Source organism: Leopardus geoffroyi, chromosome D4 (assembly GCF_018350155.1).
Source record: "Leopardus geoffroyi isolate Oge1 chromosome D4, O.geoffroyi_Oge1_pat1.0, whole genome shotgun sequence".
Taxonomy (NCBI): Eukaryota; Metazoa; Chordata; class Mammalia; order Carnivora; family Felidae; genus Leopardus; species Leopardus geoffroyi.
Genome location: NC_059342.1, coordinates 56844688 through 56871841, shown reverse-complemented (window position 1 = coordinate 56871841; position 27154 = coordinate 56844688). Strand labels below are relative to the sequence as shown.

Below are 27154 nucleotides of genomic sequence, written 5' to 3'. Positions count from 1 at the left end.
TTTAGAATAATAGTCATAAAATTAATCGCTGGGCTTGAAAACAGTATAGAGGACAGCAGAGAATCTATTGCTACAGAGATCAAGGGACTAAGGAATAGTTAGGAGGAGCTAAAAAATGCGATAAACGAGCTGCAAAAAAAATGGAAATGACCACGCCTCAGACTGAAGAGGAAGAGGAGAGAATAGGTGACCTAGAAGATAAAATTATGGAAAAAGAAGGAGCTCAGAAAAAGAGAGATAAAAAAATCCAGGGGTATGAGGGGAAAATTAGAGAACTTAGTGATGCATTAAAGAGAAATAATATACACATAATTGGTATCCCAGAGGAGGAAGAGAGAGGGAAAGGTGCTGAAGGTGTACTTGAAGAAATAATAGCTGAGAACTTCCCTGATCTGGGGAAGGAAAAAGGCATTGAAATCCAAGAGGCACAGAGAACTCCCTTCAGATGTAACTTGAATCGATCTTCTGCACAACATATCATAGTGAAACTGACAAAATACAAGGATAAAGAGAAAATTCTGAAAGCAGCGAGGGATAAACGTGCTCTAACATATAAAGGGAGACCTAGAAGACTCGTGACCGATCTCTCTTCTGAAACTTGGCAGGCCAGAAAGGAATGGCAGGAAATCTTCAATGTGAGGAACAGAAAAAATATGCAGCTGAGAATCTTTTATCCAGCATGTCTGTCATTAAGAATACAAGGAGAGATAAATGTCTTCCCAAACAAACAAAAACTGAAGGAATTCGTCACCACTAAACCAGCCCTACAAGAGATCCTAAGGGGGATCCTGTGAGACAAAGTACCAGAGACATCACTACAAGTATAAAACATACAGGCATCACAATGACTCTAAGCCCATATCTTTCAGTAGTAACACTGAATGTAAATGGACTAAATGTGCCAACCAAAAGACATAGGGTATCAGAATGGATAAAAAAAAACAAGACCCATCTATTTGCTGTCTACAAGAGACTCATTTTAGACCTGAGGACACCTTCAGATTGAGAGTGAGGGGATGGAGAACTATTTATCATGCTACTGGAAGCCAAAAGAAAGCTGGAGTAGCCATACTTATATCAGACAAACTAGACTTTAAATTAAAGGCTGTAACAAGAGATGAAGAAGGGCATTATATAATAATTACAGGGTCTATCCATCAGGAAGAGGTAACAATTATAAATGTCTATGCGCCGAATACGGGAGCCCCCAAATATATAAAACAATTACTCACAAACATAAGCAATCTTATTGATAAGAATGTGGTAATTGCAGGGGACTTTAACACTCCACTTACAGACATGGATAGATCATCTAGACACACGGTCAATAAAGAAACAAGGGCCCTGAATGAGACATTGGATCAGATGGACTTGACAGATATATTTAGAACTCTGCATCCCAAAGCAACAGAATATACTTTCTTCTCGAGTGCACATGGAACATTCTCCAAGATAGATCATATACTGGGTCACAAAACAGCCCTTCATGAGTATACAAGAATTGAAATTATACCATGCATACTTTCAGACCACAATGCCATGAAGCTTGAAATCAACCACAGGAAAAAGTCTGGAAAACCTCCAAAAGCATGGACGTTAAAGAACACCCTACTAAAGAAGGAGTGGGTCAACCACGCAACTAGAGAAGAAACTAAACAATATATGGAAACAAACGAAAATGAAAATACAACAATCCAAACGCTTTGGGACACAGCGAAGGCAGTCCTGAGAGGAAAATACATTGCAATCCAGGCCTATCTCAAGAAACAAGAAAAATCCCAAATACAAAATCTGACAGCACACCTAAAGGAAATAGAAGCAGAACAGCAAAGACACCCCAAAACCAGCAGAAGAAGAGAAATAATAAAGATCAGAGCAGAAATAAGCAATGTAGAATCTAAAAAAAACTGTAGAGCAGATCAACGAAACCAAGAGTTGGTTTTTTGAAAAAATAAACAAAATTGACAAACCTCTAGCCAGGCTTCTCAAAAAGAAAAGGGAGATGACCCAAGCAGATAAAATCGTGAATGAAAATGGAATTATTACAACCAATCCCTCAGAGATACAAGCAATTATCATTGAATACTTTGAAAAATTATATGCCAACAAACTGGACAACCTGGAAGAAATGGACAAATTCCTAAAAACCCACACACTTCCAAAACTCAATCAGGAGGAAATAGAAAGCTTGAACAGACCCATAGCCAGCGAAGAAATTGAATCCGTTATCAAAAATCTCCCAACAAATAAGAGTCCAGGACCAGATGGCTTCCCAGGGGAGTTCTACCAGACGTTTAAAGCAGAGAAAATACCTATCCTTCTCAAGCTGTTCCAAGAAATAGAAAGGGAAGGAAAACTTCCAGACTCATTCTATGAAGCCAGCATTACTTTGATTCCCAAACCAGACAGACCCAGCAAAAAAAGAGAACTACAGGCCAATATCCCTGATGAATATGGATGCAAAAATTCTCAATAAGATACTAGCAAATCGAATTCAACAGCATATAAAAAGAGTTATACACCATGATCAAGTGGGATTCATTCCTGGGCTGCAGGGTTGGTTCAACATTCGCAAATCAATCAATGTGATACATCACATTCATAAAAGAAAAGAAAAGAACCATATGATCCTGTCAACTGATGCAGAAAAAGCATTTGACAAGATTCAGCACCCTTTCTTAATAAAAACCTCAAGAAAGTTGGGATGGAGAGAACATACTTAAACATCATAAAAGCCATTTATGAAAAGTCAACAGCTAATATCATCTTCAGTGGGGAAAAACAGAGCTTTCCCCCTAAGATCAGGAACACGATAAGGATGTCCACTCTCACTGCTGTTGTTTAACATAGTTTTGGAAGTTCTAGCATCAGCAATCAGACAACAAAAGGAAATCAAAGGCATCCAAATTGGCAAAGATGATGTTAAGCTTTCACTTTTTGCAGATGACATGATATTATACATGGAAAGCCCAACAGACTCTACCAAAAGTCTGCTAGAACTGATACATGAATTCAGCAAAGTCACAGGATACAAAATCAATGTACAGAAATCAGTTGCATTCTTATACACTAATAATGAAGCAACAGAAAGACAAATAAAGAAACTGATCCCATTCACAACTGCACCAAGAATCATAAAATACCTAGGAGTAAACCTAACCAAATATATAAAAGATCTGTATGCTGAAAACTATAGAAAGCTTATGAAGGAAATTGAAGAAGATATAAAGAAATGGAAAAACATTCCGTGCTCATGGATTGGAAGAATAAATATTGTTAAAATTTTTGTATTTTAAAATACTACCCAATCAATACTATTGTTAAAATACTACCCAAAGCTATCTACACATTCAATGCAATCCCAATCAAAACTGCACCAGCATTCTTCTCGAAGCTAGAACAAGCAATCCTAAAATTTGCATGGAACCACAAAAGGCCCTGAATAGCCAAAGTAATTTTGAAGAATTAGACCAAAGCAGGAGACATCACAATCCTGGACTTTAGCCTCTACTGCAAAGCTGTAATCATCAAGACAGCATGGTATTGGCACAAAAACAGACACATAGACCAATGGAATAGAATAGATACCCCAGAACTAGATCCACAAAAGTATGGCCAACTAATCTTTGACAAAGCAGGAAAGAACATCCAATGGAAAAAAGACAGTCTCTTTAACAAATGGTGCTGGGAGAACTGGACAGAAACATGAAGGAGGATGAAACTAGACCACTTTCTTACACCATTGACAAAAATAAACTCAAAATGGGTAAAGGACCTGAATGTGAGACAGGAAACCATCAAAACCCTAGAGGAGAAAGCAGGAAAAGACCTCTCTGACCTCAGCCGCAGCAATTTCTTACTTTACACATCCCCAAAGTCAAGAGAATTAAAAGCAAAAATGAACTATTGGGACCTCATGAAGATAAAAATCTTCTGCTCTACAAAGGAAACAATCAACAAAACTAAAAGGCAACCGACGGAATGGGAAAAGATATTTGCAAATGACATATCAGACAAAGGGCTAATATCCAAAATCTATAAAGAACTCACCAAACTCTACACCCAAAAAACGAATAGTCCAGTGAAAAAATGGGCAGAAAACATGATTAGACACTTCTCTAAAGAAGACATCCAGATGGCCAACAGGCACATGAAAAGATGCTCAACATCACTCCTCGTTAGGGAAATACAAATCAAAACCACACTCAGATATCACCTCACGCCAGTCAGAGTGGCCAAAATGAACAATTCAGGAGTCTATAGATGCTGGAGAGGATGTGAAGAAATGGGAACCCTCTTGCACTGTTGGTGGGAATGCAAACTGGTGCAGCCGCTCTGGAAAACAGTGTGGAGATTCCTCAAAAAATTAAAAATAGATCTACCCCATTACCCGGCAATAGCACTGCTAGGAATTTACCCAAGGGATACAGGAGTACTGATGCATAGGGGCACTTGTACGCCAATGTTTATAGCAGCACTTTCAACAATAGCCAAATTGTGGAAAGAGCCTAAATGTCCATCAATTGATGAATGGATAAAGAAATTGTGGTTTATATACATAATGGAATACTACTTGGCAATGAGAAAGAATGAAATATGGCCTTTTTTAGCAATGTGGGTGGAAATGGAGAAAGACAGATACCATATGTTTTCACTCTTATGTGGATCCTGATAAACTTAACAGAAGACCATGGTTGAGGGGAAGGAAAAAAAAGTTGGAGAGGGAGGGAGCCAAACCATAAGAGACTCTTAAAAACTGAGAACAAACTGAGGGTTGATGGGGGGTGGGAGGGAGGGTAGGTTGGGTGATGGGTATTGAGGAGGGCACCTGTTGGGATGAGCACTGGGTGTTGTATGGAAATCAATTTGACAATAAATTTCATATTAAAAAAATATTCACAATCAAGTGGGTTTATTTCTGGGCTGCAAGTCATGGTTCATATTCACAAAGCAATAAATGTGGTATACCACATTAATAAAAGAAAGGATAAGAACCATATGGTCCTCTCAATAGATACAAAACATTTGAAAAAATACAACATCCACTCTTGATAAAAACCCTCAACAAAGTAGGGATAAATGCAACATAACATCTTAAAGGCCATAGAGAAAAGACTCATAGCTAGTATCGTCCTCAATGGGGAAAAACTGAAAGATTTTCCTTTATGGTCAGGAACAAGACAGGGATGGACAGTCTCACTATTGTTATTTAACATAGTACTGGAAGTTCATCTTTATTTTAAAGGACATTTTAGCCAGATACAACATTGTGGGTTGATAGTGGATTCTTTTTAACACTTTAAAGATGTTGTTACACTGTCTGCTGGCCTATATGGTTTTTTATAAGAAATCCAGTCATTTGAACAGTAACATATTGTTTTCAAGAGTTCTTTGGTTTTAAGAAGCTTGATTATGGTGGGTCTAGGCATGGATTTCTTTCATTGTATCCTGTTTGGGCTTCACTGAGCTTTTTGAATGTGTAAATGTATAACTTTCATTAAATTTGGGCAATTTTCACCCACTTTTTTTTGAAAAAGAGAGGGGGGCACAAGTGAACGAGGGAGAGAGAGAGAGAGAGACAAGTGGGGCTCACCCATATTGGGGCTTGTGTTCACCCAAAGCAAGGCTTGAGCTCACCTGAAGCAGGGGTTGAGCTCTCCCAATCTGGGACTTGAACTCACAAACTGTGAGATCATGACCTGAGCTGAAGTCAGATGCTCAACGACTGAGCCACCCAGGTGCCCAGCCATTACTTTTTCAAATATATTTTCTATGCCAATGATACATATATTATGTATATATATACAGTAAAACCTTGGTTTGTAAGCATAGTTCATTCCAGAAATATGCTTGTAATCCAAAGCACTTGTATATCAAAGCAAATTTTCCCATAAGAAATAATAGAAACTCAGATGATTCGTTCCACAACTAAAAAATATTCATATAAAAGTGATTACAATACTATAATATAATACAAAGTAATAAAGAAAAATATATAAAGTAAAATAAACCAATTAACCTGCACTTAACCTTTGAAAACCTTCATGGCTGGTGTGAGGGAGACAAGGGAAAGGAGGGTTACTGTGTAGGATGACTTTCACTATCGCTAACAGAATCACTGCTGTCTCTTGGTTCAATGGAATCTTTTTCTTTTTGTGCAACTTTAACAAGGAATTTATCCAATGACACTTGCTTTTGCCTCTTTTTGAGGATTTTGCAGAAATGTGACATTGTGTTGTCCTTAAACAGATTCATTGCTCACATTGCTACAGCCTTATTAGGGTGGTGCTTTTCTACAGAATTTTGCGCTGTTTCCCATATCTTACACATCTCCCTAATCTCATTTGAAGTGAGGGATTCCTATGCCTTTTTTTCTTCCTCCTCTGCAGATGAGATGCAGACGTGGACTTCTTATAAAATCTTGCAATTCTGGCCACTCACATACTTCATTCATACTTTTCAATGATTTCCTTCTTAACTTCAACCACAATCATTTCCTTCTTACCACCTTTCTTTTCAACCTTTTTTCTGCAGGGGGGGCATTATATTTACTTGCATGGATGTTGACTACAGCACAATATTAGTAAACTCTTGTCATATACTGTATTTAATATAACTGGCAATAAGGCAGCAAAGGAAAGGGTCTATAACTGCAAGCAGCCTGACCTAGAATAAAGCAAAGCATTCCTAAGCTTACTCTTGTATGGAAAAGCAAAGGGCTGTCTGTAGGTACTTTGAAGTGACAAAAAAATACACTAGTGCCAGTTGTGGGCACCTTCCAACATTCTGAAAAATCACTGATTTCTGCCAAATACTGTGCCCTGAGACTGAATATCCAAGCATGGGAGCCGATCACCCAAAATCCTGCAGCAAGAGAGGGAGAGAACCATTGGCTCAGTTGTGATCATATGACATTAAGCATCACATACTACTCGTATTGCAAGACAATGCTCATTGAATAAGTTAAGATTTATTAGAAATGTTTGCCCATAGAACACTCACAGAACAAGTTACTTGCAATCCAAGGTTTTACCTTATTAGTTTAAATAAAATGGTAATATCTTTTCAAAGGAGTTTAAGAAATTCTTACAATTCTAGAACTCATAAGGATATAACATATTAGCCAAAATTGTATTTCCAGGTTCTTTTTTAAATATTTATTTATTTAAAAAAAATGTTTTTAACGTTTATTTATTTTTGAGACAGAGAGCGACAGAGCATGAATGGGGGAGGGTCAGAGAGAGGGAGACACAGAATCCAAAACAGGCTCCAGGCTCTGAGCTGTCAGCACAGAGCCCGACGTGGGGCTCGAACTCACAGACTGCGAGATCATGACCTGAGCCGAAGTCGGCCCCTTAACGGACTGAGCCACCCAGGCGCCCCTAAATGTTTATTTATTTAGAGAGAGTGCGCACAAGAGTGGAGGGAGCTGCAGAGAGAGGAGAGAATCCCAAGCAGTGTTTGCACTATCAGCAGAAACCTGATGTGGGGCTCAATCTCACGAACCATGAGATCATGACCTGAGCCGAATATAGAGTCAGACACAACTGACTGAGACACCCGGGTGCCCCATATTTCCAGATTCTTAACTAACTTTAAAACTTTAATATAGGGGCGCCTGGGTGGCGCAGTCGGTTAAGCGTCCGACTTCAGCCAGGTCACGATCTCGCGGTCCGGGAGTTCGAGCCCCGCGTCGGGCTCTGGGCGGATGGCTCAGAGCCTGGAGCCTGTTTCTGATTCTGTGTCTCCCTCTCTCTCTGCCCCTCCCCCGTTCATGCTCTGTCTCTCTCTGTCCCAAAAATAAATAAACGTTGAAAAAAAAAAAAACTTTAATATAAAATTAAACAGATGATCAGGTTAATTAATAAACAATCTCTGGATACCTGGATTATTTCTAAGAAACAGATGTGGAGGGGCACCTGGGTGGCTCAGTCAGTTAAGTGTCTGGCTCTTGATTTTGGCTCAGGTCATCATCTTAGTTTGTGAGATCAAGCCCCGCCTTGGGTTCCATGCTGGCAGCTCCGACCTTGCTTGGGATTCCCTCCCCTATCTCCGCCCCTCCCCTGCTCACGTGCGAGTGTGTGCTTTCTCTCTTTCAAAATAAATAAACTTTTTAAAAAATTAAAAAAAAAGAAACATGTAGAAATACTGCTCACTAAGCATAATTTTGATTTGTTCTCATTTCTTAGAATGGCAATATATTAACAAATATGAAAAAATATGCAAGTGCACTGGATGATTGTTTACTACCTCAGTTTTCTTAAGAGGATATATAGTAAATGCCTATGGAAAAAAACTAGCTAAATCATTTTGCATTTCTTTTAGTTTTCTCCTATGTCTGGAGAAAATTTGGTTACTTTCATTAAAGATGATAATTTATATACTTTGTTGATTATGCCAGGCATTTTTTCTGTTTCGCCAGTAATTAGAACAATGCTTTTAACCTACACAAAAGCACCCAATTAAATTTTGATGAATCAGTTAATGAATTTACTATGGCAGTGACAGTAAAGACAAAAGTCCAAGACTTACCCTAAAATATCTTTACAACAAGAGGTACTCCCTTTCCCAATTTAGAAACATTTGATTTTGGGGTGTGGGTGGGTTATGGTATTAGCTCCATACATTAGAAGAGAAAGGAAAACTTACAGAGAGAGAAAACTTCAATGAAGAAAGGAATAGAACTGGGATGATAAGGGGGGCACCTGGGTGGCGCAGTCGGTTAAGCGTCCGACTTCAGCCAGGTCACGATCTCGCGGTCCGGGAGTTCGAGCCCCGCATCAGGCTCTGGGCTGATGGCTCAGAGCCTGGAGCCTGTTTCCGATTCTGTGTCTCCCTCTCTCTCTGCCCCTCCCCCGTTCATGCTCTGTCTCTCTCTGTCCCAAAAATAAATAAACGTTGAAAAAAAAATTAAAAAAAAAAAAAAAAGAACTGGGATGATAAGGAATGAAAGGAAGAAATAAAATTTGATTTTTGACAATGAAAAAGAAAAAGAAAAAACTGAAAGAAAATAAAGGGAGGACAAATGAAAAGAGATAGAAAGTGATGGATAAAAGATGGCATTTTGAAACATTAGCCTTTTACTAATAAATGTATTCTTAGAAAAAGAACTTCTAGGTCCATGGGACAATGAATTATCAACTATTTAAAATACTAATAATGTGTAATAGTTTCATATTTGGGTTTCAGACAGGTTCCCCTCAACATCTTACTTTCTCCCTCCCCCAGCCCCCCGCCTTTGCCACCCTTCTAATCCTTGCTCTGTCATTCCTTCCTGTCCTCTCAGGACTGCATGTGCACACACCTAAAGAGATCAAAATATCTATAGAGAAATGCACCCACACAGACGTTTATACCTAGAAACACATATGGTCAGATTCAGGAGACCCACCTTCATAATTTATGTCCACATGATACAGAAAAATACACCCACAAGGAGATATCCACAACCTCAGTTTCCACATGAAGACAAAATGAAGTCTAAACCTCACCACATTGAGATCAAATATATATAAAATAAAATGTACCCAGAATGAAATAAATATTTCAAGAATCCTTCTGTTATCCCCACATATCATTACACAGAAACACCAGCAAACTCTGTGTGCATACCGACTCCTGGCATTTAAATCACTTTCTCTTCTGATCCCACACATTATAATTTTCTCTCTGTTTCAAGCACCAGCTTAAATGCCATTTGCTGCATGAAGGTTTCTCAGATCACTTCAGCCAAAAATAATCTCTCTCCTCTTTATAGGAGACTTATATAGCCATTTGTCTATGCCAGGCACACTCTGAGATAATTTGAGTGTTTTTGTATAACTGTCTATTATTTCCTATCAAGCTGAAAACATACAACTTTTAAGTGTTCAGGATAACATTACCCCCCCCCCACGTGTTATTCATTAAATAGCCTTTAATAGATACTACTTTATACTAATGGAAGAAAACTAAGGCACACATGAGGAAGGGAGCTTAGACTGAGAAACAGTGGCACTCACTTTCCTCTGTGATGAAGCTGGGGACTGTGGTCATTGCAGAAGCCTGATGTTTAGGATTGTTCTCCCTGCCTCTGCAGCTGGTTAGGAGGATGGAGACGACTGACTAAGAGGATCAGAAAAGGGAGGAGTAAAAGTCAGCGTTCCTCAGCTTTACAATTTAAAAACCTCCCATCTTGTCAAACTCTGTGAGACAATTGGTTTCTTCAGGATGGACAGACGGTAATCAAACTGAAAAGAATGTGGGGCATGGGGCTGGGTCAGTCAGTGGAGCGTGTAACTCTAGATCTCAGGTTTGTGAGTTTGAGCCCCATGTTGGGTGTAGAGATTACTTAAAAATTGAATCTCTTTAAAAAGAATGGAGGGAGATGGGTGGGAGATGGGCTAGATGGGTGATGGGTATTAAGGAGGGCGCTTGTTGTGATGAGCACTGGGTGTTGTATGTAAGTGACGAATCACTGAATTCTACTCTTGAAATCAATATTCCACTGTATGTTAACTAAAATTTAAATTAAAAAAAAGGAGGCATAAATTGTAATACTAATATACTGATTTACACTGGGAAATATAATCCCATGAGGCCTCTCATACTCCCACTTGCTGGCCAGGGCATTCTCTTCTTATAGGTTTATTTACATTGAAAGGTACATCCTGCTCAGAGTGAGAAGCCTGTAATCAAGCCAGGAGTGTGAATGGGACAATCTTAGAAAGGGTCCCCTTTCTTCCTTGTGTTCCTATGTAGGAGATTAATGTTAAACTTATTGTGGTAATAGTTTCTCAATATATACATAAATTACTATGACGTACACCTTAAACTAATACAATGTTATATGTTAATTATATCTCAGGATAACTGGGTGGCCGGTGCTGTTGCTAGTATCTCCCAAATATACATCCAGACCTTAGTGTTTTATTGCTTGAGGATTATTTTTGATATTAATATGTAGATTGCTGGGCCCTGCCTCTAAATATTCTGATTCATTAAGTCTGGGATGAGGCCAGGAAATCTATATATTTTACAGGCTTCCCAGTAATTCTGATGTAAGGCCAGGATTGAGAGCCATTGGAACAGATGACGTTTTAAAGTTTCTGTCAGTGAGAGTTCCCTGGACTAGGAGAATTGAGTGTGCAGGTGCTGCCCTCTAGTGTCTCTGGCTGCTTGCTACACTCACTGTATACTGTAATCTGCTGCATGACCACTGGTGGTCTTGCTGCCTGACACTTCTCTAGGGCTTCCTGTCGAGCGCCCTGCAAATCTTAACTCTTGGGCATTAATAAAAACGCTCATATATAAAAATGTTGCTGCTGAATATCACAACTGTGATTCTCTGTTCCCGGTACCTTGGCACATCTAAGATGTTCAACAATACTTCCTGATGAGACACAGCAAAACTCCTTTGTAAGGTTTGTGTGGAGGGACAAACTCACATCAGTGGCATGTCTCTCAGGATTTTTCTGTATGGAGTTGTGATATGACCCATGGTACATTTGAGTCAATAAATTAACAGTTTCCTGAAGAAATTCTATTACAATAATTGTACCAATGTAGCACAATCATGGAAGCAGAGTCTGGCTTTAGCAAGTTTTCTAGAAACAAATGAATATGAATCTATAGTTGTGTAGCCCTCCAGAGTCCATAGAGTATTTTCAGGTACCTCCCCTCCCTTGTTTGCTGTTCACTCTAAACATAAAGCAGAAAGAGCAAATGTGAAGATCCATGCCCACATCATTGATGTGGTCATTACATGAATGCGCCTTTGTTTGGGAAAACACTGGTCCCACTGTCCTAACCACTCAAGAACCCTTCATCACTGAGTATCAAATCAGTAAATAAACCTGTACTAAAGGCCTACCCTGAAAAAACACATAAGATTGTCTTTGGCTCTAACTCCTGAGCTCTGAGACAGAGGAGCAGGGTGGGTGAGTTGCCGCAGAGGAGTTTGCAGCAGATGGTTTTAATGGCTTAGTGGGATGGCAGTGGCTGTGGGCTATCTGTAGGGTGAATAGTGCACTGGTTGGAGCAGGTGCAAAGTCTGCAGAATTTGATGGTTTTGCCTTGAGTGAGAGGTTAGGCTAATGGGAGACTGAGAACTGTTCCAGCAGTAAAAAGGCTGCAGCAGCTGTAGAAAGCAGGGGCTGGTTTGATAGGAGATACAATATTTGTTCACCTCCTTTTCATCCCATTGGTGAGGGTGAGTGTCCTGGAGGTCTGAGGATGGCTGAACTCACAGCACTTGACACTGAACCTATGAGACTGACAGCAGTTTATTAATCACATATAATCACAGCCCAGGAGAAGAGGACACCAAACACCATACAGGGCCACGTTAAGTCAGGTTAATGGAGGACAGAACTTTTGCAGTAGCATAGAGGGCAGCCACAGCTGCAGGGAGCAGGAGCAGGTTGGGTAAAAATAATAAAAATAAAAGATTCAAGCTACATTGTAGGTATATCAACCTGCTACTAAAAAGCTTATGCAGGGGCACCTGGGTGGCTCAGTCGGTTAAGCGTCTGACTTCAGCTCGGGTCATGATCTTACAGTCTGTGAGTTTGAGCCCCATATCAGGCTCTGTGCTGATAGCTCAGAGCCTGGAGCCTGCTTTAGATCCTGTGTCTGTCTCTCTCCCTGCCCCTTCCCTGCTCGTTCTCTCTCTCTCTCAAAAATAAACATTAAAAAAATGTTAAGCTTATGTAAGCTACTTTTTAACTGATTTTTGTTCACTTGTCATTCAGTGCTCTGTGGTTGAAAAAGTCTTCTCATTTTTGTGTTATGGAATTTGCAAGTTCAGGAGAGATGTTAAAATGACTCAAATTTATCCCATCATCAGGGTGAGACTATTCTTAAATTATCTTAAATGTAAGGATGTATTTGTTTTAATTCTGTTCTATTAAAAGGACACTTAAGAAAAACAATCACTATTCTATATTTCTTTCAAATCATTTTTGGAGTATTTTTCCCTTGCAGCTAATAAAAATCCCTCATACTAATGATTGGTACAGGGTTTTTTTTTTTGTTTTTTTTTTTTTTTGCCTTTTGTATCTTAAACTGTGGTGTATATACTTAACATACAATTTATTTTTTTAACTATTTTTAAGTGTATAGTTCAGTGTCACTGAGTACATTTATAATGTGTGCTGTCATCATCACTATCCTTTTTCAGAACTTTTTCATCATCCTAAAGAAAAACTCTGTACACACTGAATAATAACTCCTTAATCTCCACTTCCCCAACTCTTAGTAAGATTGATTTTTTATTCATGTGAAGTAGTCTTATCTTTGTAACTCAGTTTTTAAGTGTCTTGAGAGCAGGCAGATAACACAACTCAAATGTCTTTGTGCCTTTGACACTTGCCCAGCTTAGGGATGAACACAGATTGAATGCTCATTACATCTGTTTAGTGGTGGACTGGGTGCTGGAGGAAGGACCGAATAGCACTTTCAGAGATTTTGAGCCCAACAATTTTGTGGGTGTGGGACCATTCTCATCAGGGCAAGAACTTAAGGAAATTCAGAAGTCCTAGAATGTTGGAGGCATTTCACATTGTTGACAGGGGCCATAAAGTTAACATTCGACCAAAGAAACTACAAGTTTGTAGCCTTTAATCAAAAATTTTACCAATGATCCATCTCCATGAATAGGCAGGATGCTATAAGATCTGTAGAGGCTATTCTAGAAAATCAAGCTCCAGAAGTGAGCCTCAATTATGTGCCTCCTGGAAGGCAGTATTTACAGTCTTTTCCCACCCATCCCAAGCTTGACCACAGACTGGGAGGAATCCTCCTTTAACTCTCAGAAAGTTATTTTAAAAGATATTATCTAGGGGCACCTGGGTGGTTCAATTGGTTGAGTATTGGAATCTTGATTTTGGCTTGGGTCATATTCCCAGAGTTGTGGGATTGAGCCCTACATGGGGCTCTGTGCTGAGCATGGAGCCTGCTTAAGATTTTCTCTCTCTTTCTCTCTCTCTCTCCTTCTCTCTCTCTACTTCTCTCTGTCTCTCTCTCTCCCTCCCTCCACCCCTCTGCCCCTTCCCCCTCTTGTGCACTCTCTCTGTAAAATAAGTTAAAAAAAAAAAAAAGACAACAGCTATATCCTTTCCTTGACACATCAAACATGATCCTCTTCTTGAACCTCTTAATACTGACCATCAATTGCCTGTAACATCAAAATCCTCACTTTCTAACACTTAACAAGATAATGGATGTCCTATCCTCTTGTGTGTTTTTTAGTTATCCTCCCAGTACAGGTGATGTAGTTTATGGAGTTATTCTGACCTAATCACTCTCTTATAGTGCATGCAGTATACATAAAGATTCATTTACTTAAGGATAGATGCCAGATTTTTGTCTTTTTTTAAGTTTATTTATTTATTTATTTTGAGAGAGAGAGAGCATACACATACGTGCACTCAAGCGGGAGAGAGGCAGAGGGGAGAGAATCCTAAGCAGGCTCTGTGCTGACAGCACAGAGTCTGACATGGGGCTTGAACTCACAAACCATAAGATCATGACCTGAGCCAAAATCAAGAGTCAGATGCTTAGCTGACTGAGCCACCCAGGCACCACACCAGATTGTTGTCTTACGGAGAGAACTGAGCCATCAGGTTATAGGGAATAGAGCATGAAAGTCTATACTGCCCATGACGTTGGCACCTCTAAGCCCAGATTCTGCAGGTCATACAGAGACAACCAGAGACCTTCATCTGAAACACCGAATCACATGAGCTTCTCCTAGACAAATAAAGGCCTGTGATGCTCTGCATGCCTTTTGAAATAGGAGAGCTTTGTGATGTAGTCTGGTGATCTGGTTCCATCTTCTGTGAGGCAGAGATGACAAGGTCTAGAATTTGGGGGCATTAGGTGCCAAGTTCTTGAAAGTCTAGGAAGAGAGATGGCTCGTCAGGTTTAGATTATGTTGAGCCCTACCTTTATTCTGTGGGATGTTGGATATCCCTTATATGCTTATGGCTCCATTATTATTATTGCATTAATTATTTGGCAAGTGAAAAAGAGCCACCAAGAATTTAGGTTGGGACCTAACAGGAGCTGTTGCCGGGTAGGGAAACACAATGACCATGACTGAACCAATTAAGCCGCAAACAAGAAGATTTTATCTCCTTACTTTTTCCTGTGACACTTACCCCTACTTTTTTATGGGGTTTTCTCAGTGAATCCAAGAACAGCTCAAAATTTGGGTGATTCTTCTGGTTGGGAGACACTGAGGGCCTGGATAGCTAAAGTCCTTTGGCTACTGGACTTCTTATCCTTTAATCTGTTCCTCTTTTCTCCTGTGTCATTACGACCTCCCCCACAGGACTTGTTCAGAGAATGGGGTGGAGGTTATGGAGTATGGAAGAGCCTCAAAATAAATTAGAAATAAGAGACGGGAAATGATGGAGTGAAAAAGATAGAGTAGGGAAAAGAATGGTAGGAGGATGTATAAAATTGGAATACAAAAAACATTTGGGAAATATTTACAGGTTTTGTTTGTTTCATTTTAGACACAAAGAGTAAAGGTGCCCAGCTTAATACTCTAACTTTTTTGTTTTCAAGCGTCACCGGAGAGTCAAACAAAGAGCTAAAGATAGAACATCAAGAGGTAAAGTTCTAGTTTTCCCTCTGACTCCCTTCACTATAGGCAAGATTCCCCTGATTCATGTCCCCTGGTGCCAGGAACCAGGTGCTCTAACCACTGAAGGGTCTAATTGCCTCAGCTGACAAATTCTTCCAGATTTTCTTGGGTGTAAGATTCTCCATCTTACCCCATCTGCTGGTAATGAAGAATGAGGAAGTAGGACAGAAGCCCTTACTAATTTTTTGATCCTGTGGAAATCACTTCATCTCTCAGTCTGTGATTCATGAAATGGGTCCTGCCTCACTCACAGTGTGGTTTTGATAATCAAATGAGATTAGGTCCAGGACAGCATGATACAACTGGTTAAGTTGTACACAGACATGCCTGAGAGCATTTACTGTTGGGGTTTTGAATCTCCTCTTACTCAAAGGCCTTCAGCTTCCTATAGGACATCCCTTCAACTTCCCATAGGACGTCCCTGTATCCTCTCATTCCTTGTAACACTCTCTCCTGGTTTCTCAGCTAGGAGACTTTCCCGGGAAGAAGCTGAGAAGCCATGGGAGCTGCTCTCTGTCATGAAAAGGTGACCACTTGCTCTTTGCAGTCTCCAAACTCCAGCCTGGCCCATCATCATTTCTGTGCTTGGCCTGGGGAAGGGATGAGGAGAGGGATAATGGCTGGGTGGGAGTAAGACCCAAGTGGACACTGAGCACAGTTGAGAGGGTTGCCAGGGCAGAGGGGGACCAGGTGTCTCAGGAGAGAGGAGTCTCCCAGTTCTGCTATGGGCTCAGTTCACAGTGGTCCTGGAGCTCAGGATTTCACTAGTATGTAATTCATTAAAGACTCTACATGAGTTTACACTCAGCCACAAGACAAGGTATCCAGTCAAGAGAATAGACAAATGTGCGCATAACTAAATGTCCTTTGTCATATTCCCTTTACAGTTACAATCATTCAAGGGCAGACCTGTGGAACCTGTTGACATTACCTCCATGGTTTTGTCTTGGGGGAGGCCAGTTCCTGGGACAGCCCTCAGGAAAGAGCCTGTCATCTATCCTCTTCTTAAAGTCCCTAGAGAATGGGACTGGCTCTGAAGGGATGCTACGAACAGGAGCTGGGACACCCCATAGTCCCCAGAATGTAGAGTTCCCACAAAGACCTCATTTCCCACAGTTTAGAAATACCGAATACAGGCTGTGGCCTTCTTAACCCCAAAGGAGACTGACTCCAGAATCTACCTGGTCGTGTTCCCAGTGATGCCCCATCAGCTAACCATTGGCTTCCCCTCCACCCCCACCTGGTTCCCTTCTCCTAGTTCAGCTTCTCAACACAGGTCAACAGAGAACTCACCTCACCTCCCAGTCTGTCATGGCCCTGTGCTCCCATGAGCTGTCTGAGACCTTGCCCAACAAGGTCCAGACCCTCAGTCCAGCCCAATATAACTTACCAGTGGCATTTTCCTTGGAGAAAAAGGAGATGGGTAAACACCCTGGGGGTACAAGCCCCCAGGGTTTCCAGGACTAGGGGAAAGCAGGCCCAATCTCCAGGCCATATGCATTCAAAGAGGCAGGTGTCACTCCATCAGTAATGGTTGCCATCTTCCCTTCCCAGCCAGGGCTGGCTTCCTAAGGAGGGAAGTGTTCGGCGGCTCCTGTGTGCAGATCCTTCCTGCCCCATTTGCAATGCTGTGGCTCTGGAGATTCAGCAGTTGCTGGCGGGTGAGAACAGCCTGATCTCTCCCCCTTCATCAGGGCCATCACAAGGCTCCTCTTGCCTAGAGATTTTGTCCATGTCTAGTCTCTCTTTGGAGCAGAGTCAGGGTTCCCTGCACTCCAAAGATCTTCCACTTCCATCTGTAACCTCCACAATGTCACAATTAATGGATCAGAAATGCTTAAAACACTCAGCTGCTCAGAGAGCCAGTGTCAGCATCCCAGACCACCAGGCTGAATGCCTCCGGCAAAAAAAGGGATTTCAAGTGCCAGATGTTCCCTGGGATGCAGGAGCTCTGTCTTCTTCAAGCCTTGAGGAGCCTAGGACTCCTGTGATTCAGCAGGACAAGAGGAAGAGCCACTCCGAAGGTGTACTAAAAAAACAAGGTCAGCTGCCCTTGAATATCTGATTCTCTCTTTTCCTAAATCCAGAGCTCATGAGCCTAAAACTACCCCCATTGCCTTACATTTTCCCATTTCCCAAAATCCCTGAGACATGTTTATAAATGCATGCAAGATCTTTAGAAGAATTCCTGTGGCAGCTTATAACACAGCCCCAAATATTTTCCAAGCCTGGGGTGGGGGTGGGGAACCATTTATTTCATCATAAATGCTACCTCTAAGGCCTCTATTGAAAATATGGGCTATTTCTTGAGCTGGTTTCATGAAAGTTGAGCCAGTCCACCCAAACTTTCTGGGTTATTGAAGGATCCACTGTGAATCAAGAGCAAATATTGCTGCAAGCAAATCCCAAACTCCATTGCTCTGGCTCTACCCTCTACCACATTTCAGTTTCTAAGTGGTCTCTGTCCATTGCCTTGGGGACCTGCTGAGGCCTCAGTGTGCTATCTGCAGCAGAAACATAGCTACCTTGCTATGGTTCCTCTTTTCTGCACAATGAGTCCCTGGTCTGCCCATAAAGATTTCTTCACAAAAGGGGGGCCCCAGTCCCTTTTTCCTCAATAATTTCTTTTTAATCTCTGTACTGATGAAAATTTCTTCCATATAAGTTAGCCCCACCTTCTTCCCACATTCCCCAATTTGGGCCTCTCCATCTGACTATCAACAAACTGCTATCAATCTCCCATTTCCTCTTCTGGCCAAGTGTGAAGCCTTAGAGTGGCACCAGCTGCAAAGGCAGCCCCAGCTGCCGTGGAGGTTGCCAGCTGTTGCCCAGAAATATCTGCAGATGCAAAAAGCCATACAACATAAGCCCTGAGACATGTTTCTGCCTGTCTCTATGGATCTACCGGTTAGGAGAACCCATCTCAGTCCTTAAGAGAGAGGTGGTGTTTCCCTAGAACATGCTCAGAGCTGCTAGAGTTCTCCCTTCAGAAGTGGTTGATTTAGCAGGTTGATTCACTATTGCTGGGGCCTGCCCCAGATATCCAGAAGTCCATCCAGTTGCTCCTGTCCCCTGCTGACCAGCAGCCCCTGCCCCAGAGCAGCACACTGACCAGCATAAGTGTCCTGTAGCTTTAAGACCTAGAGGCCAGTGGGGACAATGACCTGTTCTGATCCATTGTGGCAGCAGGGACAGTTCACAGTTGCTTGCCCAGGCTAAGGCAATGTTGCAGAGCTACATTTACTATAAGTGTAGGAAGATCTGCTAGGGCATTGTTCCTGCCCATATTTGCAGCTGTGGGACTGCAAATCATTGGGTCTGCCACATTCCAAGGGTCCTGGCAGCAGCTAGGTTCCCTTGTGCCCCAGAAAGTAAGTTCCTAGACATGGAGCAATCAGCCTCTACATGGATCAGGGATTGATGTAGTTAATTCTGATAGGCCTTGATCAGTAGCAACAAGCCTCACCTGATGCTGTCACTGATCATCCTGATCAGCACCTGCCTGGGTATCTTCCCAAGAAGCCACTGAGAAACTGGAGACAATTTTTGGCCTCCCTGTCAGGGCTTTCAGCTCCTTATTATGCGGCTTTCTTCAAGGCCATAGCCCTGGAATTCACTAGCCAATTTGCAATCATAGAGATATGCCTGGGGCTGTTGAGGGCCCAGTAGAACCTATGGCTCACTAGCACCTAAAAAGCAATGTATAAGTCCTGGGTCAGGCTTTCCAGATGCCAATGAGACTTGTGCAGACAGTGTGCAGCGACTTAAATATAGTTGAATGGAGATGGTGCCTTTAGAGAGCCAGATATCCTGCTGGCCCTGCTCATTCAAAATACCCATCTTGGTGAAACTAAATTTTTATCTGAAAAAGAAATTCCTGGAGATATATTTGGGAAGTCCTACAAAGACAAGGGAGTCCAAGGAACAACTTGTGGCTGTCCCAAGGAATATCTGTGGCTACAAGTCCTTTAGGAGTCTAAACAACCAAAGAGGGGCGCCTGGGTAGCTCAGTCAGTTAAGTGTCCAATTTGGCTCAGGTCATGATCTCACAGTTCATGAGTTTGAGCCCCGTGTTGGGCTTTGTGCTGACAGCTCAGAGCCTGGAGCCTGCTTTGGGTTCTATGTCTCCCTCTCTCTCTGCCCCTCCCTGCTTGTTCTCTCTCTCTCTCTCTCTCTCTCTCTCTCTCTCTCTCTCTCTCTCTCTTTGTCTCTCTCAAAAATAAATAAAACATTAAAGAAAATTTAAGCAGTGAAGGAAAAACATTGCTTCAGGATCTTCCCATCCCACCAGGTGTTCCATGTGCTCCAGAATGGTCCACCTTAAAGAAGAGCTTGCAGTTAACTAAGGCAGTGTCAGGGAACCAAAAGCATGCTAGTCCTTATGGTCCTGCCCACTGGGCCTCCAAGATCTTACAACCCAGTGGGGACATGAAAGGGGCCCAGGTGCTTTGTGTGCAGCTGGAGGTCAGTGTGAACAACCTTGACCTGGAGGAACCCTGGAACCCTTAGCCCCTGCAAGGGTGAGGACAACTCCCTGCCCAGCAGAGAAAACAGAGGACCCAGGAAAAGTGAAGCAGAAGAGAGTCACAAACAAGGGAGTCCAGCAGTGAGGCTGTCCCCAGCTGGATAAAACATTTACTCTGCTGAGGTTCAGGGGCTAGGAGGGACTCTTATAAATAGAACCCTCAAAGCCCCTGACTTCCCAAATGTATCTCCAGGATCTTTCTTTTTTATTTATTTATTTATTTATTTATTTTTTAAACATTTATTCACTTTTGAGACAGAGCGCAAGCAGGGGAGGGGCAGAGAGAGAGGGAGATACAGAATTCCAAGCAGGTTCCAGGCTCTGAGCTGTCAGCACAGAGCCCCTCAGAACCCAGTGCAGGGCCTGAGCCCACGAACTGTGAGATCATGACCTGAGCTTAAGTTGGATGCTCAACTGACTAAGCCATCCAGGTGCCCCTCTCAGGATCTTTCGTAAGTAAAATTTCAGTTAGGTCAGGACGGTTGCCTTGAGTGAGTTGGAACTAGCAAGAATCTGTCTGGGTCTGCAGAGCCACCATTTCCATACTCTCAGCTGATTGATTCCTTTCAGCACCTTCACCAGTTTCTTCCTCACTGTTAGTTCCTAGAGCATCCCCTAGGATACCTTGGGTCAAAAGGCCAGATGAGAATGGTCTGTAAAGCTGTTAAAGCAAGCTGAATGACCTCACCCAAACAAGGATTCTTCAGAATGCCAAAACTGGAGTGACCAGAGCTTAATGGGTCAGACCTTACATTATCAACTTACTGGGCAATTATTTGCTGGGCCAAATTTTACAAGCTCAGCATTTAAAGGGACTACATTTTTGAGATCCAAACTTTGAAGGGCCAAAATTTATAGGGCTACACTTTCTGTGGTCAAGAGCTGTAGGATCTGATAAAAGCAGCCCATATTCACAAGATCCCATTCTTCTAGAAGCTGCAGAAACTTGCTTGGGAAATAAGATGAAGCTCTTTCCACACTGGATTAACCCCGAGGTGAAAGGTCAAGGGCATAAGGAATCCATTCTCTCTAAGGATGAGACAGTGGCTAACACCATGACAAAAAAGGTTGAGAAGAGTCCACCCTCCACCAAACACCCTGTGAGAGGAGCCAAGTGGGAGAAAAAAACAGAAGAGGAGGGCATAACCTTCTTTGATGTCCCCCAATTTCAGGACAATGAACTCAAGCAACAACCCCTTCAGTCCAGATGCTCTTGGCTCCTGGGCCTTCCCCACAACAACTCCAAGCACTGTTCTCAGCTGACTGGTGACACTCAACCAGAACATCCACCCCAGATCTCAGCTCTTACCTTGGCAGAAGGTACTGGTCTATACAAGAGAATACCCAATCCAGGAAAAAGGAGTTCATAGGTTCCCAATCCTCTGCATTCCCATGAAAAAAGGTTGTCATCATCATTTCTGTTAATGTGCAGGTGAAGCAGGACCCTCTCCAAATATACTCTATACCTCTAAGCAAAGAACCACCTGTTTGTCCTCCTTATTTTCAAGGCTGTATGTGATGGAGAAAGTAGAGAGGGTAGATAGTAATTCCTATATGGCATAGGAGCTTAGACTCATATTTCAGATAGGTCAGCATTTCACACCACTCTTTCAGTCCCACCTTGGACTGTAGATAGAGGGACTTGAGCAGAGAAGGAAGACCCTTGTCTAAGGTGCATCGAAGGTGCATCAGGCTTGAATTCTATCATGTCTTGCCATGCCATCTATGGGTCCCAGAGAAACAATGTGGGCATGATGACAGTATAAGAAGTAGTGGCCAGGAACGTAGTACATTTTTGGCCTATAGGCATAATTCACCAATAACTTCTATATATGCCCACAATCTGAAGGGAAGGTTTTTAGGAAGTATCATAGTGCTCCATCCTTGATAAACACAAAAGCACATATATAATATGACATGTGCCAGGAGCAAATGATGGGATCTCTCCTCTTTGTGCCCTGTTGTTATTCATTAAATATTTAAGGGCTAACCCATCTGGGAGTCTGCTGTAGCCTGTTGCCAATTTGATCCCCATTGCCTTTCAGTTGGATGGGATAAATGCCTGCTAGAATGAAGATCAGTTGATGAGAAGGTTCCCAAAAGGGTTACAATAAAAATGACTTTGACCTGAGTCTTTCAATCAACAGTTCAAATATTCACCTCCTTACTATGTGCCAGGTAATATGCCAGATACAAGGAACACAATAGTGAATACTACACAGGACTTCCTCCATTGAGTTCATGGAATCACGGAGTATATAGTCAAATAAAAATTAACTAAAAGCAGTGTGATAAGAACTGGTAGAGGAAGTAGGTGAAAATACCCAGGAGGGAACTTAACCTAATTTGGCAGGAGGAGGGGGTTTATGGAAATTTTCCTAGAAGAGGTGATATGTAGATTGAGCTTCAAAGGGTAAGAGGAAGTTAGCCAGGAAGCACATGGGGGGTCTCTGGGTTTCCCCATGCTGAGAGTACAAAATGAGCAAATGTATGGTGTCAAGCAAATAGGCATGCTATGTAAGAGAACAGTGACTTGCTAGAGAAGTGCTTATAATCAATCAAAGGCATATTAAAATGTTTGAGGGATCAAAATGAAGTTGCCAAGATGGAGAATGGGTGGCATTCACTCATGCAGTTTTTCATTCCTTCAACTAATATTGAGCACCTACTATATGCCACATACTTGTATAGGCACTGAGTATACAGCAATGAACACAAGAGGAAAAAACAAATTCTTTAATGAGCTTATATTGATGATACACTAGGAAAGAAGATAAAAGAAGCATGATTTAGGGGCGCCTGGGTGGCGCAGTCGGTTAAGCGTCCAACTTCAGCCAGGTCACGATCTCGCTGTCCGTGAGTTCGAGCCCCGCGTCAGGCTCTGGGCTGATGGCTCAGAGCCTGGAGCCTGTTTCCGATTCTGTGTCTCCCTCTCTCTCTGCCCCTCCCCCATTCATGCTCTGTCTCTCTCTGCCCCTCCCCCATTCATGCTCTGTCTCTCTCTGTCCCAAAAATAAATAAACGTTGAAAAAAAAAATAAAATAAAAAGAAAAAGAAGCATGATTTAAAAATATAATATGTAGAAGATGACCAAATGTATGCAAAAAATCAGGATAAGAGGTTTGGGGAAGACTTAGGTGGGGTGCAGTTTTAAATAGGGGGTTCAAGCCAGGTCTCATTAAAAAATTAGCGTGGGCATGGACTAGAGAGAGATGAGAAAATAAATCACTTGAATGACTGAGGAAATTTCAAGTCAGAAACATGAATTGTCTGGAGGCTGGAGCATGCCTGAGGTATTCCAAGGAAGGACAGTGAGCCTGAAGCAGAGTAATCTAGGGGGAAAGTAATAGAGGACAAGGTCAGAGCAGTAAAGGGGCCAAATGGGGAAAGGCCTAGAAGATCAATGCAAAGACACTGATTTTTTCAGTAAATGGAAGTTGCTGTTAGAAGATCTCCTTAGATCTAACTAATGTTTTACTTTATTTTATTTTTCAATATAAAAATGATTTTATTTCTATTATACACAATGAAATAGAGGTTAAAATTTCAAAAAATACCATTTTCAATAACATCAATGTATGGAAATACTTAAGAATAAATCTGACAGGGAAGAGCCAAGATGGCAGAACAGCATGGAAGTTTTCTGTGTGTCTCACGTCCATGAAACACAGCCAGACCAACACTAAACCATCTTGCACACCTAGAAAACTGATCTGAGGATTAACAACAAACTGCACAACCTGAACCACAGAATTCAGCAGGTACACGATGTGGAGAGGTGAACTTGGGGAGCGAGAAGCCGCGGGAAGGAAGGTGCTTTTGCAGGTGGAGAGAACACGGAGAAGGGGGGTGGAGAATATGGGAAAAGCATCCCTCCCCAAAAGCAGCTGGAGAAAAAGTGGAAAATTGGAAACAGCCACAGGGACTAAACTAAAAAGGGAGAAAGGAGAAAGGAGAGGGTTTAAATTCCATTAAGATGTAAACATGGGGAGCTCAGAGAGTCTGCAACTCCGCAGCTTGATACCTGGTGGTGCTCTGGTGGGAAGGGCAAATCCCCAGGAGCAGAGTGGGGTCAGGGAGGTCCTTTGGCCTCACGGGGAGAAGCCATTCCACTGCTGGAAGGACATTTGGTAGAGGTTGTGAGGCAACCTGAGCCCACCATACACCAGAGAATGGCTGCATTCACTGGTGCTGGAACAAGGTCATAAGGGGGGTAAGACTGGTGCCAGATGTGTGTTGTGATTTTCCATAATCCCTGAAAAGCTGCTGCTACACTATCTCATGAACTTTTTCTGGGGCAGGCTGGCACCTGGCTGCAGTCTCGGGGCACCGGCAACAACAGGGTCCAGTGGGTGTTCCTGGGTGCAGTCGACATTCAGTCATTGCTCGGTGAGACCCTCCCACAGAGGGGCAGAACGGGTCAAAGCCACAGTCCTTCAGAAGTAAGGGACCAGGGAAAACAGCCACATCTGAGACAAAACTTGGGAGAGAGTTACTGCCTGGGGACTGGCCATGGGCAGTGAAAAAGCAGGGAGTGGACGAAAGCTGAAGACAGAGGATGGGTGCGCGATTGCTGATCAGGGAGAACAAAGTTCTGATACTAGAGACTGGGTAGCTGCCATTTTCACCGCTCCTGCGCATGTACATACGCACCTAGTAGCACCACAACACTCCACCCAGTAGGCGAGTAGCGCCATCTAATGGAGAACGAAGCCGTTACACTGAGCCCTGCCCAACTGGGCAAACCTCGCTATTCAAGAACACAAGTCTCCCTGCCTACTTAGTTTATGGACTATAAAGTACATAGGGGAAAACAAAGTAATTTCAGTCCTGTTTCAATCTGTTAGGTCCATCTATCCAATTTTCTTTCTTTCTTTTTTTTTGTTCTCTTTTTCACTTCTTTTTCTTCAATACAGAAAGAAAAAATTCATTTTTATTTTCAATTTTTATTAAAAATATTTTCCTTTAATTTTTTTACTATATTTTTTCCTTTTATGTAAAAATTTCAAATTCTATTGTACTTCCATCATCTTATTTTAGTCTACTACAGTGTAGACTAAACTTTTTAAAACTTTCAAACAATTTCTTTTTTTCTCTTTTTTCTCTTTTTAATTTCTTTTCTTGAATACAGAAAGAGAAAAAAACATTTTTATTTTTAACATTTATTAAAAATATTTTTCTTTAATTTTTTTCTACTATATTCTTTACTTTGTGTAAATTTTTTCAAATTCTAGTTTACTCCCATCATCTCATTTTAGTCTACTTCAGTGTATTAATTTTTTCAAATTCTCAAATGATTTATTCCCCCCCACCCCTTTTTATCTTTAATCTCTCAAACCATTTTCAACACCCAGACCAAAACACACCTCGGATCTAGAATCATTTAAAGGATTTGTGTGTGTGTGTGTGTGTGTGTGTGTGTGTGTGTATTTAATTTTAATATTTTTATAATTTTAATTTTTTAATTAAAAATTTTCTACCTCATTAATTCCTTTTCTCCCTTCGAAATGACAAAATGAAGGAATTTGCCCCAAAAGAAAGAACATGAAGAAATGACAGCCAGGGATTTAACCAACACAGATACAAGCAAGATGTCTGAACCAGAATTTAGAATCACGATAAAAAGAATACTAGCTGGAACAGAAAATCGATTAGAATCCCTTTCTGCAGAGATAAAAGAGTTAAAAAATAGAATGAAATTAAAAGTGCTATAACTGAGGCGCAATCACAGATGGATGCAGTGGTGGCAAGGATGGATGAGGCAGAACAGAGAATCAGCTATACAGAGGACAAACTTAGAATAATGAAGCAGAAAAAATAGAGGGAGATTAAGGCAAAAGAGCATGATTTAAGAATCAGAGAAATCAGTGACTCATTAAAAAGGAACACCATCAGAATCAGAGGGATCCCAGAAGAGGAAGAGAGAGAAAAAGGGGTAGAAGCGTTATGTGAGCAAGTCATAGCAGAAAACTTTCCTAACCTGGGGAAAGATACAGACATCAAATTCCAGGAAGCACAGAGGACCCCCATTAGATTCAACAAAAACTAACCATCAACAAGGCATATCATAGTCAAATTCACAAAATACTCAGGAAAGGAGAAAATCATGAAAACAGCAAGGGAAAAAAAGTCCCTAACCTACAAGGGAAGACAGATCAGGTTTGCAGCAGACCTATCCACAGAAACTTGGCAGGCCAGAAAGGAGTGGCAGGATATAATAAATGTGCTGAAACAGGAAAATATACAGCCAAGAATTCTTTATCCAGCAAGGCTGTCATTCAAAATAGAAGGAGAGATAAAAAGTTTCCCAGACAAACAAAAATTAAAGGAGTTTGTGACCACTAAACCAGCCCTTCAGGAAATTTTAAGGGGGACTCTCTGAGGGGAGAAAAGATGAAAATATATATATATATATATATATATATATATATATATTATACATATATACACATATACGTGTATACACATATATATGTATACATACGCATACACATATACGTACATATAAATATATATACATATATTGTATATATACATGTATATATAATATACATATGTGTGTATATACGTGTGTGTGTATACACACATATACATATATATAAAAATAAGTAAATACCAAAAGCAACAAAGATTACAAAGGACCAGAGAACACCACCAGAAACTCCAACTCTACAAGAAACATACTGGCAATAAATTCATATCTTTCAGTACTCACTCTAAATGTCAATGGACTCAATAATGCAATCAAAAGACATAGGGTAACAAAATGGATAAGAAAATAAGATCCATCTATATGCTGTTTACAAGAGTCTCACTTTAGACCTAAAGATACCTTCAGATTGAGAGTAGGAGATGAAGAGAAGTAAGGGGATGGAGAACTATCATGCTAATGGTGAACAAAAGAAAGCCGGAGTAGCCATACTTATATCATACAATCTAGACTTTAAAATAAAGACTGTGACAAGAGATGCAGAAGGGCATTATATCATAATTAAAGT

At 41.3% G+C, this 27154-nt stretch overlaps 1 protein-coding gene and 1 long non-coding RNA gene across 11 annotated transcripts in view; one reads left to right on the top strand and one right to left on the bottom strand.

Moving 5' to 3' along the window:
• Window positions 1-21636, top strand: part of FAM205C (family with sequence similarity 205 member C) — a 32615-nt gene extending 10979 nt beyond the window's left edge. Inside the window, exons 1-6 of one of the 6 annotated variants that reach the window (XM_045468625.1) lie at window positions 14743-15055; window positions 15553-15598; window positions 16097-16157; window positions 17186-17292; window positions 17560-17673; window positions 21090-21636. In XM_045468625.1, coding sequence (XP_045324581.1) covers window positions 14912-15055; window positions 15553-15598; window positions 16097-16157; window positions 17186-17292; window positions 17560-17673; window positions 21090-21526 — 909 coding nt within the window. In that variant the 5' untranslated portion in view covers window positions 14743-14911 and the 3' untranslated portion in view covers window positions 21527-21636. Of the gene's footprint in view, window positions 1-14737; window positions 15056-15500; window positions 15599-16096; window positions 16158-17185; window positions 17674-21089 lie in introns of those variants that run through there. The other 5 variants (XM_045468622.1, XM_045468621.1, XM_045468626.1 and 2 more) reach the window with 5 other exon arrangements.
• Window positions 1-27154, bottom strand: part of LOC123593089 — a 179505-nt gene that overhangs the window by 9379 nt on the left and 142972 nt on the right. The gene's annotated exons all lie outside the window — the stretch shown is intronic.